Source organism: Cyprinus carpio, chromosome B13, assembly GCF_018340385.1.
Source record: "Cyprinus carpio isolate SPL01 chromosome B13, ASM1834038v1, whole genome shotgun sequence".
In the NCBI taxonomy this organism is placed as follows: Eukaryota; Metazoa; Chordata; class Actinopteri; order Cypriniformes; family Cyprinidae; genus Cyprinus; species Cyprinus carpio.
The window spans coordinates 7,219,456-7,241,593 of NC_056609.1; the positions used below are offsets into that span (position 1 = coordinate 7,219,456).

The 22,138-nt window shown below is 38.0% G+C and overlaps 1 protein-coding gene across 3 annotated transcripts in view; it reads right to left on the bottom strand.

The window, feature by feature from the left end:
* LOC109101358 (leucine-rich melanocyte differentiation-associated protein-like) overlaps positions 1-21,195 on the bottom strand; it is a 184,076-nt gene extending 162,881 nt beyond the window's left edge. For 2 of the 3 annotated variants that reach the window (XM_042736312.1, XM_042736314.1), the window contains exons 1-2: positions 20,792-21,195; positions 20,311-20,411 (exon numbers count right to left, since the gene is read on the bottom strand). In XM_042736312.1, coding sequence (XP_042592246.1) covers positions 20,311-20,411; positions 20,792-20,833 — 143 coding nt within the window. In that variant the 5' untranslated portion in view covers positions 20,834-21,195. Of the gene's footprint in view, positions 1-20,310; positions 20,412-20,675 lie in introns of all 3 variants that reach the window. The other variant, XM_042736313.1, reaches the window with a different exon arrangement.
* Positions 21,196-22,138: the final 943 nt, after the last annotated feature.

A 22,138-nucleotide genomic window follows, 5' to 3' on the forward strand; every position in this document is an offset into this window, starting at 1 on the left:
TTTCCAGGAGGTTCCCCGATAAAAATTGCATCCCAGGATTAAAATATACGTTTTTTTGGCAGGGTTGCCTTGGTAAAATTCGCATTTTAGGGGCTAAATATCACATTAACCGCAGACTTGACAACACTGGTTCAGGTAGAGCAGCATTTACTACACAGAGCAATAGTCCACCGACAAGCTACACAAAATCGCTTTCAAAATCGACAAAGAATCGCCTGCGATTTAAAAATCCATTTTGTGTAGATTGTCAGTGAATTACGGCTCTGCGTAGTATGTTCACGATTGGTATATTAGCACAAGTAAATCAAATAACAAAAAAACATTTTGAAATTGTCATCAGTCATACCAGTTTGGTTTGTCAAAACATAGCTTAGAACAGGTTAGAAAGGAAAAACACTCATGCATATTCAAAGGTTTGATTTCATAAACTACTGATGAAATAAGCATGTGATACGTTTCCTGTTTGTACAGCTTAATAGTACATATGACCTGCCACCATATGATACAGTCAGGGTTTAGCACAGAAAAACATGATATCTGATGAAATGCACAAATCATATTGTTTTTGAGAAGCTAAAAGTATGTACAACTTTAAGATATCTGGTTCTCCAAAAATTGGCATTCAAGTCACTTGCCTGTGTCCTTGTCAAACTTGAAAATTTCAGATTCACAATTCAAAAAAGGTGATCTGCCTTGAGTTGACAGTAAAGCACTCATGAATGCAGCCAGCCTCTCAACGGCAGATGAAACTGACTTTGCCATGGAGAGAGTTTGCGCTGTAATTCATCTTAAAATGGATTGCTCTGTCACCTCTACTAACACTTACTGAGAGCACCCATCAATACTTTTTGTCAAAAGCTGCACACTAGGTAAGATGCGCCATCAATCACGATTTACATAAAATGCAAAAAGGCTCTCCGTAGACAAGCCTGCTAGAGGTTGATTTTACCTGGAAAGCTTTTCTAAGGACATGGGTCAGCATGTGCAAATAGAGAAATGCTGTCAACCATGTCAGTCATGAGCAAACAGTATACAGCTTGAAAAAAATCCGTATATTCACAATGAAACTACTACTGTCAATTTACTTCCTGTGTCATACCAAGAGTTTTTCATCACTGCTTTTCAAGCACACAAAAAAGAAAACTGCATCAGCTATATTTATTCACCCGATGTTTATGGTGGCACGTCAAACTGTTTAAAACAGACCTGAAAAACTGATCCGGGCTTGAATGAAATGATGAAAATGACATATTACCAAATGTCAAAAATGTATACCAATCGTGATTAGTTCACTTAGAAAGACTTCATAAGTATCTGTGAAGTTTCAACACAGGCTCTCTCAAGAGAAACCAACAAGGCTCAGTGTTAAAGATAGCCACAGACGGAGGATGAAAGATGGCTCCCCTAGTCATCCTAGCCAGGACCTGCCTCACAATGTTTGGACAAGTGCAGAAAGTTGGGGGAAATAAATATTTCAGCTCTCTGCAGGCTCTCGAACCCATTCAGATTTGTCTGTAAATAAGGCTTATTTGCTATGAAACACACACGCCGGTGGAAACTTGTGCTGGAGCGCTTCAGATGTTTGTCACGCCGAATGTTCGCTTCAACACCATCTATGACTGATGAGTGATTTACCACGCTTGTATAACGTCCAACCCTCCCACACGGATCTCATGACATCACACACGGTGCCGTGACAGCCATCCGAGACGCATTGAGCCGTGATCGGGTCCGCAGCCAACCACCGCTTCTCCATGCTTCACTGTAAACAGTTTGGACAAATATTGGGAGCGTTCATTAATTTATAAGGATGTCTGTGTAGTTTTTGGACCCGGGCCTTCACTTATTTGATACGGTGACATGCAAAGCTTTCCATTAAATTTGAGTCTATCAGCAGCAGTGCAAAGAAAACATTCGCTAAGTCAAAGTGACGCTGTTCGTTCCAAGCCGAGGGACGCGTTTGGAAACGCCGCAACAAATGCTCTTTAATAGAAACGTACAAGCTTATGAAAGAAAAAAACCTTCATATTCATACACAACACACAACTCCCTGTCTGTTTTTCGCACACACCAAATTCAATTTGGAAACCATCATTTAGCTGCAGAGAGGAGGACAGGAAAGTCATATTGGTATAATGCTCATATTATCAATCATCTTGACGTTTTATTGGCTTTATCACTGTACATGCCATTAAAATGATGTCTGGCTCAGACTGTCAGGGGCAAACATTAAACAGACCAGGATTAAAATGCACATCTCGAACAAGTCTCCCTCTCCCTCTTAAATGACTTCCCAGTCAACAGCACAAGCCGCTTTAGCCTTTGAGAAATGCACCAGGTGTTATAAGTCAACACTTTCAGTGACAGGCCGATAGTGTCAGATTTACAGAGATGCAAAATCTCTCCTGGATTCATGTACTGCTGCATAAAAAAAAAAAATAAAAAAAAAAGTGCGTAAAATGGAGAGTTATGAACTACTGGATCTCCTTTAACATGTGCGCTCCTCATCAAAAGTCAACGGCCAACTCTTCAGGCACCGGACTGATATGCTAATAATGGTGCTCATAAGAAAACATTAATATTACCACTTGCGCCATTAAAAGTCATTTTGGTGGTTCGCAGAACTGTGAGGAAAGTAAATATCCATAATTCAATGGATCCTGACAGTTAAAAGCTTGTAAATGGATGTTTAAATGCTACCGCTGTAGCCAAGCTGGCAAATACACTATAAAACTGAATAATTCTCCTTTACAGCATTTAATCAGAGGTAGGGTTCAAAATACAGAGATCCAGAGCAATGGACAAGTACTTACACAGATATATTACATCTTTTTACATATGTAATAAAAAACTATTGACAAATTACATGGGTCAGATGACACATAACAGCATCTACAATAAAGAAGAGGACAAATCTTTTAAAACTTGTATTGCGAGTGTATGCTTACTATCTAAGGTATTCACATCACTGTATGCATTAATTGTAATTTTAAATGTTTGATAAAATATTAAATAGGCAAATAAAAGATAATAGGCAAAAAAAAAATCAGTGTCAAAACATTGTCCTATACTTGCTTTGTTGAAGCAAAGACTATTGGAGCATGTTTTTCAAGAAAGTACTATTTTTGCCTTTTTACATCAAATTGCCACATTCAAATTCAGTATGCTACTGGCTGTTACTTTGTAATTATTTAGACTCAAATACATATATATAAATGCAAGTACAATTTAAGCTATTCAGGCTGGTAATAGCTCCATATTTTATAGGTTAATTAATTTAATGACTGTTAATGAATTTATAATTCAGACATTGAATTTAAGCATTATTTGTATGTTCAATAAAACATGTCTTTCAGTGTTATATTATACTTATTTTTAGTTATTCTTGCTCAACATTATCTGTATTAATAGTTCACGAAGTAATTGTAGTTAATGGTAAAAAAAAAAAAAAAAAAAAAAATAGCATTCAAATTTTTGTATTTTTTTACAAGAAGAAAATTTCTCATTTAAGTGAATTGTTTAAACATGCTTTGTTACATTTACTAGCAATTTCGAAATAAAATGCTTTCCTAGCTTCTTCTCTTTTTTTTGGAAGAATACGGCATATCATTTAGTGAACCCACTTAATATTACATGTCTGTAACTACTATGCACTTACATTTAAATAAATATTTGGTTACACTATTTTAAGGTGTCCTTGTTATACATTTAAGTACCGAGTAATATTAATTAACTACATGTATTTAGGTTAGGGTTAGGATTAGGGATTGGCTTGGAGTTACTTGCATGTATTTATGCATAATTTATTATCATAATAGTAAGTACATGTAACGTGTAACAAAGACACCGTAAAATAGTGTAACCAAATATTTGATACGAATGCACTTATTGTGTACATGTTTTTACTAGTGCTGTCAAATGATTAATTGCGATAAATCGCATCCAAAATAAAAGTGTTTGTTTACATAATCTGTGTGTATTGTACACAGACACACAGCATATATTTTGAAAATATTTACATGTATATAATTATATTCATATAATTTATATCATATATAAATATATTTAATATATAAACAACATATTTTTCTTAAACATATACATGAATGTGTGCATTTATATATACATAAATATATACAATACACACACATTATGTAAAAAAAAAAAAAAAAAAAAAAAAAAACCAAACTTTATTTTGGATGCAATTAATCATTTGAAGCACTAGTTTTTACACTGTACTTACTTACGTTTAAAAATACCTTCATGTAATTACATCAATTAATATCTGTAGTTACCCCACCTCAACAGCAGCAAAAGTGTTTTGCAAACCAACATGAACACAAAAAGTACACCGTACATAATTTATTGTACTATACACAATAAATCCTATACTATGTGTAATAATAAATAAATGCTATGATGTACAATTCTATGCACTATACACAAGTACATAAAAGTGTAATGCCTAAGTGGGACCCTTTTAGGTGAATCTGTTTGTTTCAGCAACCTGACTGAGCCAGTATTGACTCGACCAGTATCACGAGTTTAGGAGCAGGATCACCTGTTTTTCTGAACAATGGCAAACCGGGTGAGAGTTTGAAACTTCAGCAGTCATTATTCATGCAAATTTGTTTGGTGCCTCTAGCAGTGCAGAAATTACACACTTCAACTTGAAAATGAAGAGCAGATGAAGTACAGCCATTAAAATAATCTGATTACACATCTAAATCTCACACATCTGCTTTGGAAAACAAGATATTAATCCAAAAGCCAATGAGCTATGCCTCTTCCAAAAGCATTCTATAAATAGTGAGGCCCATTCCATCTCCTCGCTCTCCATCCCAGTGCAAAGCAGTCGCTCCAGGCAACTCATCAATACTGCACTGCTGCACAAAAGATGCCCAGTTCATCTTACTTGTAATATGGTGAAAATCTCCTTTTGTGAGAGAGCAGTTCACTTGCAGTCATGAAATATGTTATTGTGTCTATCCTCGTCCCTGGCGAACAATGTTGTCCTTTCTACTGCTGAGCGAGGCCTGGAGACTCCCTTCACACTCACTCAATGGACTCCAGTCACTACACATTAAGCATCACAGCTTTGGACCATATTAAAATAATTATGACATCACTCTTCTGGCATATTTCTGCACAAAGGGAATGAGTGCATATTTTTGCCCACAGCTGAATGTGGAGGAAGAGGCCCAGCTGAAAAAACTCAAAGTCCTGTTTAATATCCAAAGCTCTTCTAGTCTCAGTTAAATATAAAATGATCTATGGGCCGCAGCGCTCTTGATGGAGAGCCTTGCAGAGTTGCATCATTCTCCTTAATTCCATTCATGAGCCTTTCCCCATCGCTTTTTTGGCCGTTTGTCACATTTCTCCATTATTCATTGTGTTGGGTGAAAGATGGATTCACTAGGATAATGCATCAGTTCCAGCTTTCCACTCTAAAGAGACTAGCACATAATAATGTGTATGAACAAGGGCAGGCGATGATATTTTTCTTTGTATAGAAACAAAGGAACATTATTTAGATGTGTTTGGTGTGAATGCATAGAATAAACTATATATTGATCCATGAGCATCAATGTAGGCAAACGGTTTGAGCATGGCAGAAGATATTTGTTTGACACCAAACTGGATTTGGTTTTGGTAGGATAAGTTTTGGATTTTCTTTGCTTTCGACTGACGTTGTCGTGATGCCAAAATATCAGTAGTAGATACAAATACCTGTACAATTTCAAGAGATTCCAAAAACCAATTCTGACACTACAGCAAAATCTATAGTGCATTTTATGCTTTCCTTTGTACAAATAAATTGACAAAAAACGGCATTATGGCATTTCTGAATTTTTTTTTTTTTTTTTTTTTTTTTTTTTGCAATTTCCTGTTTACAATCACGATGGCAAACCAACTCTGTTAACATAATAAATCTCCAATATGACCATAACTAGCATAATACATTATCATTTACTTTCAAAAACAAAAGGTTCTTTATTGGCATCTGTAATTGAACAACATTCATGTAGACTTTCCACTGCACAAGGTTCTTTACAGTGGAAAAAGGTTCTTAAAATTATAATGAAATGTTCTTAACACCAAGAAAGAATGGTTTTCTGGAAGGTTCGATAAAATTATATAAAATATAATAATAAACCTTTGCAACCGTTATTTTTATGGGTGTTATATTTTAATTCTTCAATATAAACAACAATTGTGTTTCCCATTTGGCACTTCAATTCAAACTGAACTGGAATTTAAAAGGCATTCTCGATTTAGTTCAGTTCAGAAGGGTGCAAACCTGCCTTGTATCTGCACTTTCAACATGTCTCCTATCACCTCGACAGAAAGAAAAAAATGAACACAAATTTCCTTCTTTTTTTATCGTTGCTGCTGATGGGCAGAGACAAGACTCAGGAAAACCAAACGGTGTGTGTAAGGATTAGAGATGCAGGAGGTGTCCGGGATTGCGAAGGCCAGCGGGGGTGGTGAGTGTAGAGAGGTGGGGAGGAGACATAGTGAACCCTCGTTTGGGATTTGAGAGGATGCTCCCCCTCAGATGAGCTGGAGGGCTTCCCCTGAGATAACGAGAGGCCTCTTGCTGAGCCGCTGGGAGAAACATCCACCACATGCGTCCAAAGGATAACAGCACCTCCACAGGAGCTGTAGCCAGAAAGCTTTCAGTATGGCGAGAGAGGGGCATTATGAGAAATAACACCTCTCAATGAACACAAGCCAGGCTTGAGGGAGGGGGCTCAAAGCTTAACACTCAGATTGAGTCTACCTGAACTGGACATTTGGACCCAAGCACTCATGAATAAAGTGATATGCATATGAATGCAGTTGTAACTGTCTATTCTCTTGTCTTTTAATCATTACTCACCCTCATGTTGTTCCAAACCCCATGATTTACTTTCTTCTATTGAATACAAAAGCAGACATTTTGCAGAATGTCCAAGCAACTCTCTTGCATGCAATGAAAGTGGATGGAGTCCAATGACTGTCAAGCTTGAAGTACTCAAGTACAACAAACGACTCGTATACCAAGTACTCTAAAGCCATATGATAGGCTGTGTTTGAGAAAGAAAAAATGGGAATGAGACCAAAAGTAGTCAGTCACTAAAAAGGTGTACATTTACTGATCATTGTATAGAAAGGAACAGCTTCAACATCTGTTATAAATAACTCCTTCTGTGTTCCAAGAAAGAAAGTAAGTCATCTGGGTTTCCAAAGACATGAGGGTGAGTAAATGCAGACAGATTTTTCATTTTTGGGTGAACTATTCCTTTAAAAAGGAGAACTCGTAACACATAAGACACTTTCATGGTCTCCTGTTTGACTTTCACTTGAATCACAAATCACTCCTGACTAAATGTTTGATGCAATAGTCTTTCCATGTACGTTTGATCCAAAGATTATGCCAGCAGAAGTTTAGTCTGATGAAACCATGAAAGCTCTCTCCTCCACAGAAAAAGCGGTAATGCAATGCAGCACATTATGAAATGCATTATCATTTCAGACAGTTACTTTAGCAACTGTAAAATGGCACTATCAATTCATCCAACAGTAACCTCTAAGTGTTGAAAAGAAAAGATCTTCTGCTTCCTAATAAATGATTTAGAGATAGAAGTACAGATATATTCTAAACACATTAAATAAGAGGTTGTAAGTTGTGAGAAATGAAGTTATGAGCAAAGTCAAAGTGGAACATAAAAGAAACTTAATATTGTAATGTTGACTCAATATAGCGTCATCCAACTCCATGCCAATTCCAATCTCCTGTAGTTCAAGCAAAACTCCATTTTTATTTTATTCATTCTGCATGTTTCATTAATACTTGTAACGCCCTCGTAAGAAATCTGGCCGCCCTTTCGTAGCTTCCGGATATTCTTTTCATTTTTAGCACCTCCAGCTACCTCCCATTGGTTTTACAACTTCAAAACACACCTCATGAAAAAATCAGGAGTTATCTGACATGTGTCCCCCTACCCGGATGGCATGCCAACACCAAAGGCCAGCATTGATTTTCTGTAAAGCAGGGCCGGATTAGCCCCCTTTAGGGCTCAGCTGCCTCAGCACGGCCTGAGGGGCTGCTATAAAGCTAATAATTAATTTAAACTGCCTGCCTGGCCTGTCGAAGGATCCACATTTGCAACACACCACCAACCGGTTGTGACTACGATTCTATAGAGAGAACATGGCATTTATATCTCCAGCAGGCTGGACAAAGACGTGCGATCATGGTGTGTAACTTCACAAAACGACCTAGTGATGCACGGCGTGACTTATTTCTAGGCAGTAATGGCCTGTGTAAAAAAATCAAGATGTAACTCCACTCTATTACTCTCCTTCATTTTGCACACTAAAATCAAACTTTCCAAATGATTCAAGAAAAGCAGGAACAACTTGAACTGAACTTTCTAACAAACTTACATGGTGTGGAGTGAAACACGGCATCGTACCCCAAACAGCTCAAAGCACCCAATTCTGTACACTGAGTGACAAGCTTTGAAGCCATAATGTCCTCAGCATGGTCTTATCAAGAGCTCAGAGCCCAGAAGCGCAGTTCAAACACAAGGAGCTTTCTTTTCCCTAGACCTCTGTTTGATGGCCTATACATTTACTGAATAAGTTCTAGAAAAGCAGATCTTAAAGTAAAAGAAAATATGACCTAGGGTCCAGATTCCAAAAAGTCAGTTCATTCAGAATTATTTAACAACTGCATTTATGAACATTCTTACATATAATTGTTTTTTCCCTTAAAACAAACAAAAAAAGGTTTAAAGCACTATATGATTGTATGGTGGTTCTTTCCAAAAAAAAAAATATACAAATAAAAAAAGAAGTCAATAAATATATGAAAAAGTAAATAAATAAATAAAGAAATAGATGATAACCTTAAACACCTCAAAGGCACTGACTGCATATATTACTGTAATACTCATAAGCATACACAATATTTTAGTTGTGACTGATTTGATGGAAGGCAATATTTGCATAATATTTAAATCAACTCAAATTCATTAAACATTTTATTTTTAAGGATTTATGACAAGGTATAGGTAACCTTAACTTTAAGAGTTTATTTACAATGATTTCTAAGAATTTTTTTTTTTTTTTTTTTTCAGAAATTCAGACTTTTGTCTTTTGAATACATATGGCCCCAGATCACACAACATATGGCTTACAAGGTTGGTAGCAAGTTTGCGTTTCAAGTGGTGGGCAGAATACCACATCCTGTGGTGCAAAAATACAAACTGGTCACTCATGATGTTACATGATAATTCATATGCTGAAGATACCTGACTATGTAGGGTAGTAGGCAGGATCTATGAATATGCAAGCCAAGAAAGAGCTAACAGGAACAGACGGTCTACATCACAGGTCTATGAAATCCCTTCCTTCCCTTCAGTGCCAGCGAGAACTCTTGTAGAAGGTCCAGTAAAGGGATTTCACCTGAACCCCTTTATCTTATTGATGCAAACTCTCCTCAGATCAGACGCATACTGCCGGCCAGGGGCGGATTTAGTGAATTGGGGGCCCCAGGGTGATTAACACACGTAATGCAGCCTGGTAGCACACATTTACCTAGATCAACCCTCGAGTCCCTTTTTTGTTGTGATGCTTGCTGCTGCACAATGGTGCCACATTGTTGTGTCCAATGTTTCTACATTTTTTATGTACATGTTCTAATGGGATTCTTTAATTTAAATTTATTTATTTAGCAGATACTTTTATTATTTCATGTTGTAGACCACGAAATAGAAATTGATTTACCGTTTTTTTTTTTTAGTTTTAACATAAAACAAAATAAATTATAAAATGATAAACCTCACAACTGAAACTTTATATTTCTGGGATGAGTCAGAAGTATAAATTATTATATTATTTAAAACAGATTTATGTGGGTGAATATTCGCATTGGTCTGAACAAAAACCTGCAGACTGGATTATTGAAAATGCACATTCATTCTCTGCCAGTAGGAGGTGCTTTTTGGAGACAGAAATATAGTGGTTTCCCTGGTAACAGCTCTAAACAAAACAGCTCAACTCATAAATGGTACTTTAATCAGGTAAAATGAAAATGTGAGTTACCAGCGTAAGCCTACATTTTATTTTAGTCATTTTAACTTGCTGTCAATTAATTAAAATATATAATCACGATTAATGGCATGATTGTCATGAGTTAATCGCACACATTTTTATCTGTTCTAAATGTACCTTAAATGAATATTTTCCCCATGGGTTTCACAGACAAGGCTTAAGCTAGTCCCAGACTAAAATGCATGTTTGAGCTGTCTCAGCTGAAAATATCTTGCTCTGACATATCTTAAAACGTATTGTTCTGTGTCAAGATGCACACCTGTAACACTTTCTTTTAAGGCATTTTTGTAAAATTTGCTTAAATATCTTAAATCTTGGCTTAAGCTAAGCCCTGTTTGTGAAACCGGGCCTTCAAGTTTTTAATCTAATCAACATGGGCATGGACAAATAATGATCCTTTATGCAATAAATGTTTATTATTAGTGAAACCATAGTTAACAGAGCATGAAGAGTAGACATGTTTCATAGGTCGTAGATGTTTTTCAAAGAACTCTTTTCATGTCTATTAGACACATGAAAAAAAAAAAACAGAAATACTAGCTTCCTATTACTTCTCTTTCTTTGCACTGAGCACTTTACACAAACCTGTTTGCATTTTCGCACGACAGGGCAGCTCACTTCTGAACATGAAAAATGTACATTTATTATTTATTGATACATTTGTTTGCCTCTCTGTGCCACATACTGTATTTTGGTGCAGCAAAATTCTCAAAACTGTTTTCATTGATACATTTGACTGTTTGTTGTCAGACAACCGGAATATGAATATGAAATAGTGACTGAAACGCGACCCATTAAGACTAACCAGCTCTCCCTTCCGAGAAGTTAATCTGCACAAAAAAATCCTGTTTTTTAATCGTGCCGTCGTCTGATGAAAAAATCAAATAGGCTACAGAATAGCTTGAAGACAATAGCTGTGCTGTGATTTCAGCTATACTTATATGTAAAATTAGAGAAGCAACATGTCAGTGTTTTAACTGAAAGCGCAGCTCCTTTCAGCCGAGAGAAGTGTGCGCGCGCGCTGGGAAAGAGGGACCTCGCGCTCGTGCGGCAGTCAGCTTTAGATGCATACAATTTTATTTTGCGACAAGCTGGATACACAAGAAGCACGTTCAACTCGGACGCGCAGACGATTGTCGTGCATAAACACCGTAAACAGCAACCGTTCGCGTGTCCGCGCTTAATGCGCACCTCCTATATGAAAAGCATTAGGGGGCCCTTGGCTTTTGGGGGCCCAAGGCAGTCGCCTACCTTTGCCTAATGGGTAAGTCCGCCCCTGCTGCCGGCGTAGGGGCAGTCTAGGCTGTCTGTCTGAGAATATAGGCTCATGAGGATATCCCACCTCCTCCCTCTCCTCCAGTGTTGGGCATTTTGATTTCTCACGCTCTCAGTTCTGAAACGGACTCTGAAGACCAACAGATCCAGACACAAAAAGACAACTCTTTCCTCAAGACCAAAGCAGTCTCAGAGCCAAGGGGGAAAATGCCTTAAACATCACTAAATATCCAGATAATAGCAGACACCTGCCTGAGATGTAAACAAAGCCTGTTTACCTCATAGGTGTTTGATGTGACATTGTTTACATAACCAGTATGTGGTATATAGATAAAAGGCAGTAAACTGGAAAAAATTTGTTCTGGTATATTTGTACTGTTAATCCGGCTTAGTAAAATTTCTGTATTAAAGTTAAATCACTGTAATTCAGGGGTGTACTTTCCAGTGCAATAAAACTTCAAGTCAAATTCATTCAGCAATCAGGTTTGGTAATTTGCTGAGATTATCAATAATTTAAGAACCAAAAAAAAAAAATCTAGCAGGTGTTAAGAATGACAATGTGAGCTGCTAACTGGTAACAAGATCACAAAAAAGGCCCCCTTACGATACACCCATTATTAAAAATGCTATTGGATAAACATGCCAATTTTTCAAACAATGTTTTGTTTTTTAAGGACGCACATAGTTGTTACGTGCTATAGCTGTGAAAAAGCTCTAAGCGATGTGCGGGGGAAATGTGTTGCAGCTGTGTTCAAAATCTGCAGCAGCTGTTTAAACCCCTGTATGGTTTTGGTATGCTGGCCAAGAGAAAAAAAAAACTGGGATGGTACACGTTTGCAAAGCAAGCGATTTGGATAGTACCCTCTAGTTCATCACTCTCCAGGTGGCACACCGCTGTTTAACAGAAATCATAACACTGAGGCTGACTTATTATTCTGGGCAGCATCTATCCGCAAACTGTTACGGCAAATATTTTCTAATAACGATGAGTGCTTGGAAGGGTAAATTCCTAACGACAGGGTCCACAGTTTGTTTTATAGTGGCTGGACAAATTCACACAGCGTTAACATTTATCACAGCGCCCGGTTGAAGAACTGCCCCCAAACTTCAAAACATAAGAAGGCGCTACAATCTTCTTTTCAAATCTTGGCAAGATAAAGCCAGCGTATCTGTCTTCGCTTTTCAGAACCGGCTTGCTAGGAGACACTGTGGGAGACAAAGTGTCATGGAGCAAGCACACTGAGAGGATAGTACCGAGGGGGAATCCTTTGTTCCGTTTCCAAACTGCTAACCTCCTTTTTTTCCCTTTGGGAAACGTCCAGGGGGAAGTTAAAGTATGGCAGGCTCTTTTTTGCTTCAAAGCACTAATAAGTTCCATGCCTGCGAGTTGCTTACATCATTAATCAGCGAGATGGCTTTGCGTGATAAAGGACGTAAACTGGCAGCGAACCATGGACTAACACAGATTTAACGTTAGGCCTGTAGCTCCGCACCCACATCATACCAGCAGCCCAGATGCCAGCCGTTGCTCGTCGCAGGTCAACCATGCGTCAGCACAGCGAAAATAGCGTTTCACTAAACAAGTCAGCGACAAATTAAACATCCTTCTTCATTAGCATGATGTTAAAGCCGTTTGTGGATTAAGCTTTACGATAATCGATCAACATGAATGAGAACCTGAAGGCGAAGCGATATTGACGGACCGCTTTCGAAAGCGAAGAGTGAATGATGTCTAACTCGTTTGTTTCTAAACATGTCAAAACAGAGGAAGGGAGTCGGGCATGTCTGCCATGCAGGGCCCCATCAGGTCAGGCTATAAAAATCCATCACCGGGTTTGTGCTCTGCTAAAGCGCTAAGGAAACATACTGTACATTTTAAGAGCCTTTTTATTCAGCCAGACTGTGTACTAAAACTAATTGGATTTCTGTCAATGGAAAAATATATCCCTGGGAAGACTTTGAACTACATAACGCTGACGGTACAACGGCCCATGAGGGATCGAGCCTTCCTCGATGCCAAACGTGAGGGAGGAAAATTAAACCAACGGTCAACATAAAATATTAAAATAGCACGGTATCGAGTTTTTGAAAAATGATGTCAGGCTCACTCATTAGGTTCACCAACATAGTGAATTAAGCTACATTTAGTGGGTGATAATTGAAATCATAGCTGTAGTCATTACCGCTGACATGTCTCTAAATAATACCCTATAAATTTCCCCTCCCTTTTTTGGGGTGCTCTGTGACAGCTGGCAGGGCCTGAGAAAAATAAAGTACAGAAACTATTATTCTCCCCTGTGTGACCGGCCTTCCTATTCTCTCTTCCTTAAAGCCAATAAAACGTCAGCTTTTATTCTACCCCTCCAAAGTGCTGGCTGGATGTCAGCTATCCTCTCTAAAGCCCTGCCACAGAAAACTGAGGGCCTGTAAATCACTATGTCACAGGCACACCATCCGTCTTCGGGTATACAATAAAACAGGAATGCAGTTATAGAGAGAATGACGCCCGTGCCCAATATATATTTAATTTGAACAAAAAGAGAACATAAAGACGTTCCCTTCCATTCAAGTTCGACGGTTTGAGATGCGCCTGGATGGGCCGTCCAGCACATCCAAACAGATATTTGGCTGATGGAAATGCTGATAATGATTTAAAGATAATTATTTTGCCATCAGGGCTCTTTTGTTGCACCGTTACAACAGAACTGTGATTAATGCTCAGAATAGAATGACTTTTTGGCATCAGACCGCAGAACATTTATTGGCATTTCCGATAGGTGAAGATGATATTGGAAAGCCACGTAAAATCATTTCGTACTTAACTAGATTTTTTTGTGGAATAAACATCTACAACAATGAAGCCATTCATTTATTTGAGATGTCAGAGCAGCAGTCTTGAGAGCATGATTTCAAAACCAAAGTACACAAGTCGGCAGTCAGAACTGACATTTACAATCTAGGTGGTTTGTGAGATAAACACGGGGTGATTAGTGATCGTTTGACAAAGCAGAGACCTTTCCACAACTCAACATGGAATGTTCCTGGAAAGTTGAATTAGAAATGAGATTTAGAGACATTTCGTTATAACAACATGTACCAATAAGCATCTTGAAAGCTTTTCTTATTTACTGGGTCGGGTCCTTAAGCCTGCGGTTTAAGTCCAAACACTAGCGTCAGTCTGCGTGTTCATACCTGCGCTTTAACTTTTGCCATCCAGACGGGACAGAAGGACAGACTTCTAAACGAATACCATATTGCTGCGGTTTGGCAGTAACATGTGGAAGAAAAATGTTTTTTATCAGATACAAGATTGTCATCTAACCAAAATACAGAAAGCATGATTTGCCCGCAAGAACTTTTCAAAACTAATTTGGTAGGACTTGATGACGTTCCCCTCTCGTTGGCCGGACAGACGATGGTGCCTGTTTTGGCGGCCGCAGAGATACTGCACATCAACTGGATTTTATTCTTCCCGGGGCAATCAAGCACAGCTCTGTTTATACAAAGAGCAGGAAAAACTGCCATGCAAAGAGACAAGGATGTGTGGCTCCCCAAGTTAAGGCCATATACATTAGAAACGGCTGGAAATACCGAGACAAGATGAGTGCATGTCTTCCTGTTGCTGTTAAAACAGAAAAATTGTGAAGATGAACGATAACTGAAAGTAAATAGCACATGAGAATGGAGGTATGGCAGAGAGAAAGTTACATGCAAGCTACGGTGCGTTTTGCATAGTCGAGACCAACTACACGTGACATAGGTAATCAAATAACTGGACGATTAAATACACTTGTTTTGTTTTTTTTCCTTTTGAAACATATGTAAATGTGTGTATACATGTGTTTTGAAGCCGAGCCACTATCATCTAAATCCACAATTATCTAGGTCTGTTAGTACAACTTTGCCAAAAAAGGGTCTAGTGTGATTTCAGTCAGACTAAAACATTTACATGACATATTAAATACACAAATTACTGCTTCAGTCCAACTAAAATTGAACTTTTAAAGTGATTACTAACAGACAGCAATGCATAAATCGTAATAATGCGGCTTACAGATCAGACCCAAAAACAAATAGAGTGATTTCGGTCAAGATCTCACTCCACCCTTTGGTTAAGAAGAAATTCTCTCTTTCGTTTAAAGTCATTTGCTTTGACCTTGAAATAATTCCTTTCAGCATAGCTGGGTGGTATCTTCGCAGTGGAACAAAGACGCACAACCACCACACACTAAACATATTCAAATTATCCATTAGCAAAGCAGCAAGTAACAAACATGTCAACTATAATGCATCCAAAATGGTTTCTCTGTATTCTCACAATTTTGCCTGTCAGCTCATCCTCTCTTGAAGCAATCACAGAGGTACAAATTTGCTCGGAGAAATTAAACGAGATTTTATTGCTTCATAGTTGATTTATAAGAGCGGCACCCTGAATGAAAATGCATAAATTCCATTTCCACCACTTGCGCCTGTCTAACAAACTAGACAGGGCTAAAGGAAAGCAGCATTTTCTTCTAATGCAAGCCAAACAGTCCGGGCTGTTCCCAAATATTAGCGCTAAATAAGCCTGATAGATCAGATATGGAAAATTCTCATTTCCACAAAAGCATCAATTTCCATACCCTCTGCGGGCTAAGTGATTTGACGACTTTATTTCGACAGTTTCTCCTTCGTACTCTTAACTGACATTTTATCTACATACTGGCACAGCCGCAGATTGAACACACCCGGAAGACAATGACAGGCCCTTCTACCGTTGTCACTTCTCATTTCGGAGAAGAGCGATGCATTTTACTGGCTTATGCCAATAATAGCCCCATCAAAAAGGAGACTCCACCTTGCTCTGATGTTGAGGGAGCACTTCATGTCGCAGGCTCTCATTTGTCAATTAACAGGAGCCTTCTGGTGTTGGCGCGCGGGGGCTTGAAAGACAAAGTCTCGCCCGTGACGAATGAGGAGAGACAGATGAGTGAAGCATGAGCTGGAGTGTAATACTATAATGTGCTTTAGATATGAATATAAAATGACATTGCTGACAGTCCATACAAGGTTACATTTCATTTCTCGGTGTACCCAGCCACCGTACTTTGTCTTCTTTGTTCTGTTTTCATCAGTCTACTTGCGTCTCATTGTGACAGGCTGTCTACATTTAAAGCGGCTCCATTTGAAAATGCAAGTTAGCATATTTGATTTGCCTTCAAGATGTATACGCAGGTGAGCAAAGGTTTTTGTGTGAGTTAATGCGTAAACTCTTATGCATTGGAGGATAACTAGCCATCTCAAATTTCAAGAACTTGAGTCCAGCTGTGCAGTTATGAGCATCATTTTAAATTCTGTTGGATGCTTGGGTTTTACATTCAAGCTTTATACAACTTATAACAGTTTCCCTTTGAAATATATTCTCCTTGATTTGGCTGTTGGCTCATATGTAAGGTGGCGTAATAAGCTGAATCTGATGACAGACAGCCTGTCGGACCTCCTAGACTGAAAGTGACACCGGAGAACGAATTCACGGCCGCTTCATTCCTCTACATGACTGAGGGGCATCATGTTTACCCCTCATCTGGACAGGACCAGACAAGACAATTGCATTCCCTTTGCTTTCACCTTCCACTCCCTACAAAGCCACGCATGTCTAGGACACTGGAGGGGACACTTTGACAGCAATCCCTGACCTGGGATTACTCCTCCTGTATAGGATCTAATACCTTTTCATAGCTAGTCGTGAGAAAGGTACAGTTTCACCATCATACCAACTCAACGTTAAACCCACACAAAAGGCACCTTGTGAAAGGTCTGATAAACTGAATGTGATTTCACATGTGTGTTCGCAGAGATTCTGTCTGACACCTCTCACATCAGGTAACACAGTCTGCATATGTGCACATGGTTTTGGGCTGTGGTACATCACTGTGATGATGACTATGTCTTCTTACTGAACATCTAACTTCCATTATGAAAGTTTTCAAAACAATAACTCAAAACTTTTGACTTTATTAACTGATCTTTACAGGTAGCACTTAAGACATTATGATGTAATACATAACATAACAACATAACACAACAAAATATTCAATGATACATTTCAGTCTGCAGTCTGAGATTTGGTAGATGCATTTATAAATTTTGAACTGCATACATAAAATGAACTTAAATTAAACTCTTAGGTCATTCCAAAACTCATTTCTCTTTCTCTAGGGAACACAACTGAATTGTCTATTCCTAACGGTGTTGTTTTGAATCCCAATGACTTTCATTATATATGGACAAAAGCAATACATTTTCATTCAAAAACACATCGCAAAATATAACTATATAAACTATATAAAACTATATAAAACTATATAAAATATAAAAATGAACATTATAAAATATATTATTTTTAACTTTACAAACAGTATGATGCAACATTCATGGCAACACAATGGCCAAAGATGTCAGTCTACATGTTTATGTCTGAAGCAGCAATGTTTAAAGAGGATGAATTAAAGGGATACCCCATTCAAAAATGAAAATGATCATTTATTTACCATCATGCTGTTCTTAAAATTTATGACTTTCTTCTGTGGAACATAAAAGATTACATTTTGAGGAATGTTTTAAACCAAACAACGAGACCATTAATTTCTACCGTACCAAAAAAAGGAGACATTTCTCAAAATATCTTCTTTTATTTCCACAGAAGAAACAAATAAATGAGCAAATTATGACAATTTTTTTTGGTGACGTATCCCTTTAAAAAAAAAAAAAATGAAATCAGATAGGGATTTACCTTGCAAACTATTGCTTAAAAAAATCTACTGAAATAAAATCTAAGAATCTAAAACTAGTCAATCTAGATGGCTAGTCAACTACCGTGATGCATCCCGTATAAATGTTCATTTCTGGATGACCCAGATTGTCTTGTGGCAGCCCTGAGGACAACAAAAGAACCTTTCAATCACTTTGTCATTTTCACATATTTAAGTCCTCATGCCAGAGGGCAGGATGTCTGTCTATTAACTTCTTACTGTGGGGTCTTTGTGTGAACATGGCAGAAGAAGCAGAGAAATCTTGACTGTAGGCCACATCTTCACTTTATTCTGATCACATGCCTCTTTATAAATTAAATTTCACACTGAATGTAACCCTAACCCCAACAAAGCATATGACCAAAACAGCCTCAGTGACAGAACCTTCTGTTCTACTCAAAGACTCCTTGATGTGGTAAAAAAGAAAGTGATTTCAGAGCCAGCTTTTTAGCATTCTGCGTTTGATATGTACATGCAGATGTCAGAGAGGGAGGCTTTCTGCTGACAAGCCCTGTTGCCAAAAATCATCTTTATCGGCAGCGTGATTATAAGTGAACAAGACTGGGGTTATTCTAAAACCTAAGTGGTGAAACCTCACTCTTCTTTGTGCACGTCACTGCATCGATAATGCAAATCCTGCAGTTTTTTTAATGGAAAGACAATGAACACGACACTGTTCTAGAAGCATTTCCATTAATAGCCTATCGATGTTCCCAACTATTCTGGTAATTATCTTACACATAAAAAGTTATAAATGATTTGATGATAGCATAATGGCTCAGCAAAGGCAATAAACCACAGTGCAAGCGTTTCTATCTGTAGCAAAGCTGCATATTTCACTACTATGTGTATGGTGAAACTATTAGGAAATATAAGAGAAAAAACTGATGCAATAAAGAGCATTGCATTAAAGAACAAACATAAAGACAAACTTTGTGAATACATGCTGTAGATGTCCGATGAAGACTGAAGAAATAAGTACATCTGTCCGTATAGCACTTTTTATAATTTGTGCATATTATAGCTGATCATGTTATGTATGTGACAAAAAAAATTAACTTGAACACCTGAATATTGATAGTTCTGGGTTCTACGGTATTCATCCAGGTCGCCAGTCACAAATGCTCATTAGGAATATTAATGCGCCGATAAGCGTACATTTATGTGCGACACATTGAAGCAGCACAGGATTTGGCAATTATTAATGTGACAGACTCCAGTGCAAAGCGAATCAATTAAATGGAAGAATCCACATTTTCAGCACAGATAACTGCCTCAAGACGACAATTTTCACATGACAAAAAGAGGCCCATTCAGAGTCCTTCAAGGCCTGACAGGTCAAGAAAAGAAGTCTGAAACAAAGGCACCTTATAACCATCATCTCCTCTCTTTTAGTTGTCAGATCAGCTTTGCTAGTCCTGCTGGTGAAATGGCATCCCCCTCCCCAGCTGCCACAAGGTGCTTCTTCATGTCCTGTCAAAGGAATCTTTTATTCTATTTGCTCAGCATTAACATGTCACATTTATTGATCAGGCTTTTTATCTGGCCACAGCATGGCATGCCGCTACTGTACCCACCGTTCTCTGATGTCTCAATGACACGGCTGAAGACGTAATGCACATAATGCATGGATTAAATTGCACTTAATGCAGAGGTGTGACCGTATGCATGAAAGGTAGATTGAATCAGAGAGGTTGCTTGCAGTTAAGATCCTGTCATTTATGACAGTGTTCTAGAATGTTTCACATGATAGAAACATCCTTCACACAAGGGCTTTCTCAACCATTATGAGCCTAATATTACATATTTAATAGCAAAATATGATATGATTCCTTTTATATGCATTGCCAACATCTGTGGTCAACACTTTTAAAGTGCAGAAGTGTACTAAAACTACATATGTTGGCATACAAAAACTACCTATAATGATGATTCTCAGTCTTTCCAGAGAGGATAATGCGACACATAGTCCTGTTGCAAAACCTATGGGAACAATGATGTCTCTCCCTTCTCAGATCCATATGGGAATGTAGTATGTGCATAACAGGTGCCATGCTTGTCATCGCTGTCTCCCATCATCGTGGACCTCCTATTATCACGGCCTGTTAAGAGTTACGCTGGGACACAAACAGTAACTTACCTCAGTTGGTTGAAGCTGAGATCTAATCTTCTTGCCACTTCTCCATATTTTGCCCCAAGAAAATCTGGAATGTCTTCCCAATCAAGCCCAATGCAGGACACCTGCATCAATGCAACACAGAGGAGAAAATATTTAAGTATTATTGCACAGCTGAATTATTGTTCTTTCAAGAAACAGATTTCTTATAATTTATACTGAACGGATGGAGATTTAAAATATGTTTGTGACAGTTAATAATTCACATACAGCTATTGTGTGAATGAAACCACTGTTATTATGTTATTAGTTAACAACAATTTAAGCAGTTATTAATAAATATTTGTATTAATACTTTTGACTAGAGTTCAGAAAATATATTTACTTACATGACACTGCATGACTTGACAAAAAACAAACAAACACACACTTTGTGGCGTTGGTGTCTTCTGGTTGAATACATAATACAGGTGACAGGACAACGCGTTCGCAGCATCTCACTTACCTGACTTCCATTCACTACAACCAATGCCTCGCTGTGTGCCATTGTATTTAAATGACAGCTCAGAGGGAAAGACACATCAAACGAGGACCACCACAAACGTTTTTCAGTTCATAAAACTGAAATGCAATCTTTATGTTTTCAAAATATACTTTTAAACTACGCTCTGAATGAAGCTTTACTTCTTCCGCGTGCTCGTGTCAGCTGATCTAGGACGGAAGCACGCGCCACTGTCCAATTGCTCAAATCTGTTTCAGCTGCTCATAACATCTTCCCGAGCATGTTTACATGAAAATAATGGAGAGTAACACTGCTGCTAGCAATACAGACAGCTCTCGTTTGAAAAAGTAACAGTTTTGATCACTGGAAGTTGAGGCAAAATTGTAAAGTATGTGTTTAAAGTGTTATACAACGCATAATAACTCAAAGGTCATATTTCACTGTATTATAATTTCGATAATCATATTTAACTGTTCCAGACGTGTGTTCACACAATCGCTTGAGTTAAAATAACACATTAAAGCTTTATTATTAGCGTTGTTTCACAGGACAAGCAGAATGATCAGAGACGCACAAACGCTGTGGCGGGGAGCGCCGTGACGTCAGCGCGGACCCTCCCACAGGCGGAAGTTTTGGACGCGCAGACAGTGTGGAGACAAGTAGGATATCGTATCTGATGCTCGCGGTAGCGCACTAGAATAAAGTATTTATTTATTTAGGCTGCTAAACTGTGCTTCATAGGACGTGACTGGAAATGTATTTAAATGACAATCTTTATAGAAAATAAAAGGATTGTGCCTGTAAATGTTCACACCTGTCGTAACGCATCGGAGCGCGTTTGTGTAGTTTCAGGTAAAGTGGTTCATTGTGGTCTCTTTTACCAAAGTTAATGATAGGAAATGCTTTGTAGCTAATGCATGTTTAACGTTGGTGAAGGAAGAGCCGTTTTTTGAATTCTGGTTATTTTTATAGATGCTTCGAAAGAAAGGAAGCGGACGCTCTGTAGCCCAACGTTACGCAAAATAAGCTGTTTTCCTTTTTAAAGAATATGAGTTGGTTGCATTTCCGCAGCTTACTTATGCGAGTTTTTCTAAGTACTAAAAGTATAATAAATAGCCTACTGTATTTTGTATTGGAACTGATTTTGTGTTGCTTACTTTGACTAAGCTGCTTTACCCATCACTTAATGTGGAGGGGTGCGTAATCAGTATAATCAGCGTGAACTGCGTTATTGTTTATTTTGAGAAATTGTAACGTCCTCAAATTTGACTACAGAAAATGTTTTGCACAAGTGTTTTCGGCTGCTTTAGGTAGCTATGTAAATGACTATAGCCTATTTAGACATAAACA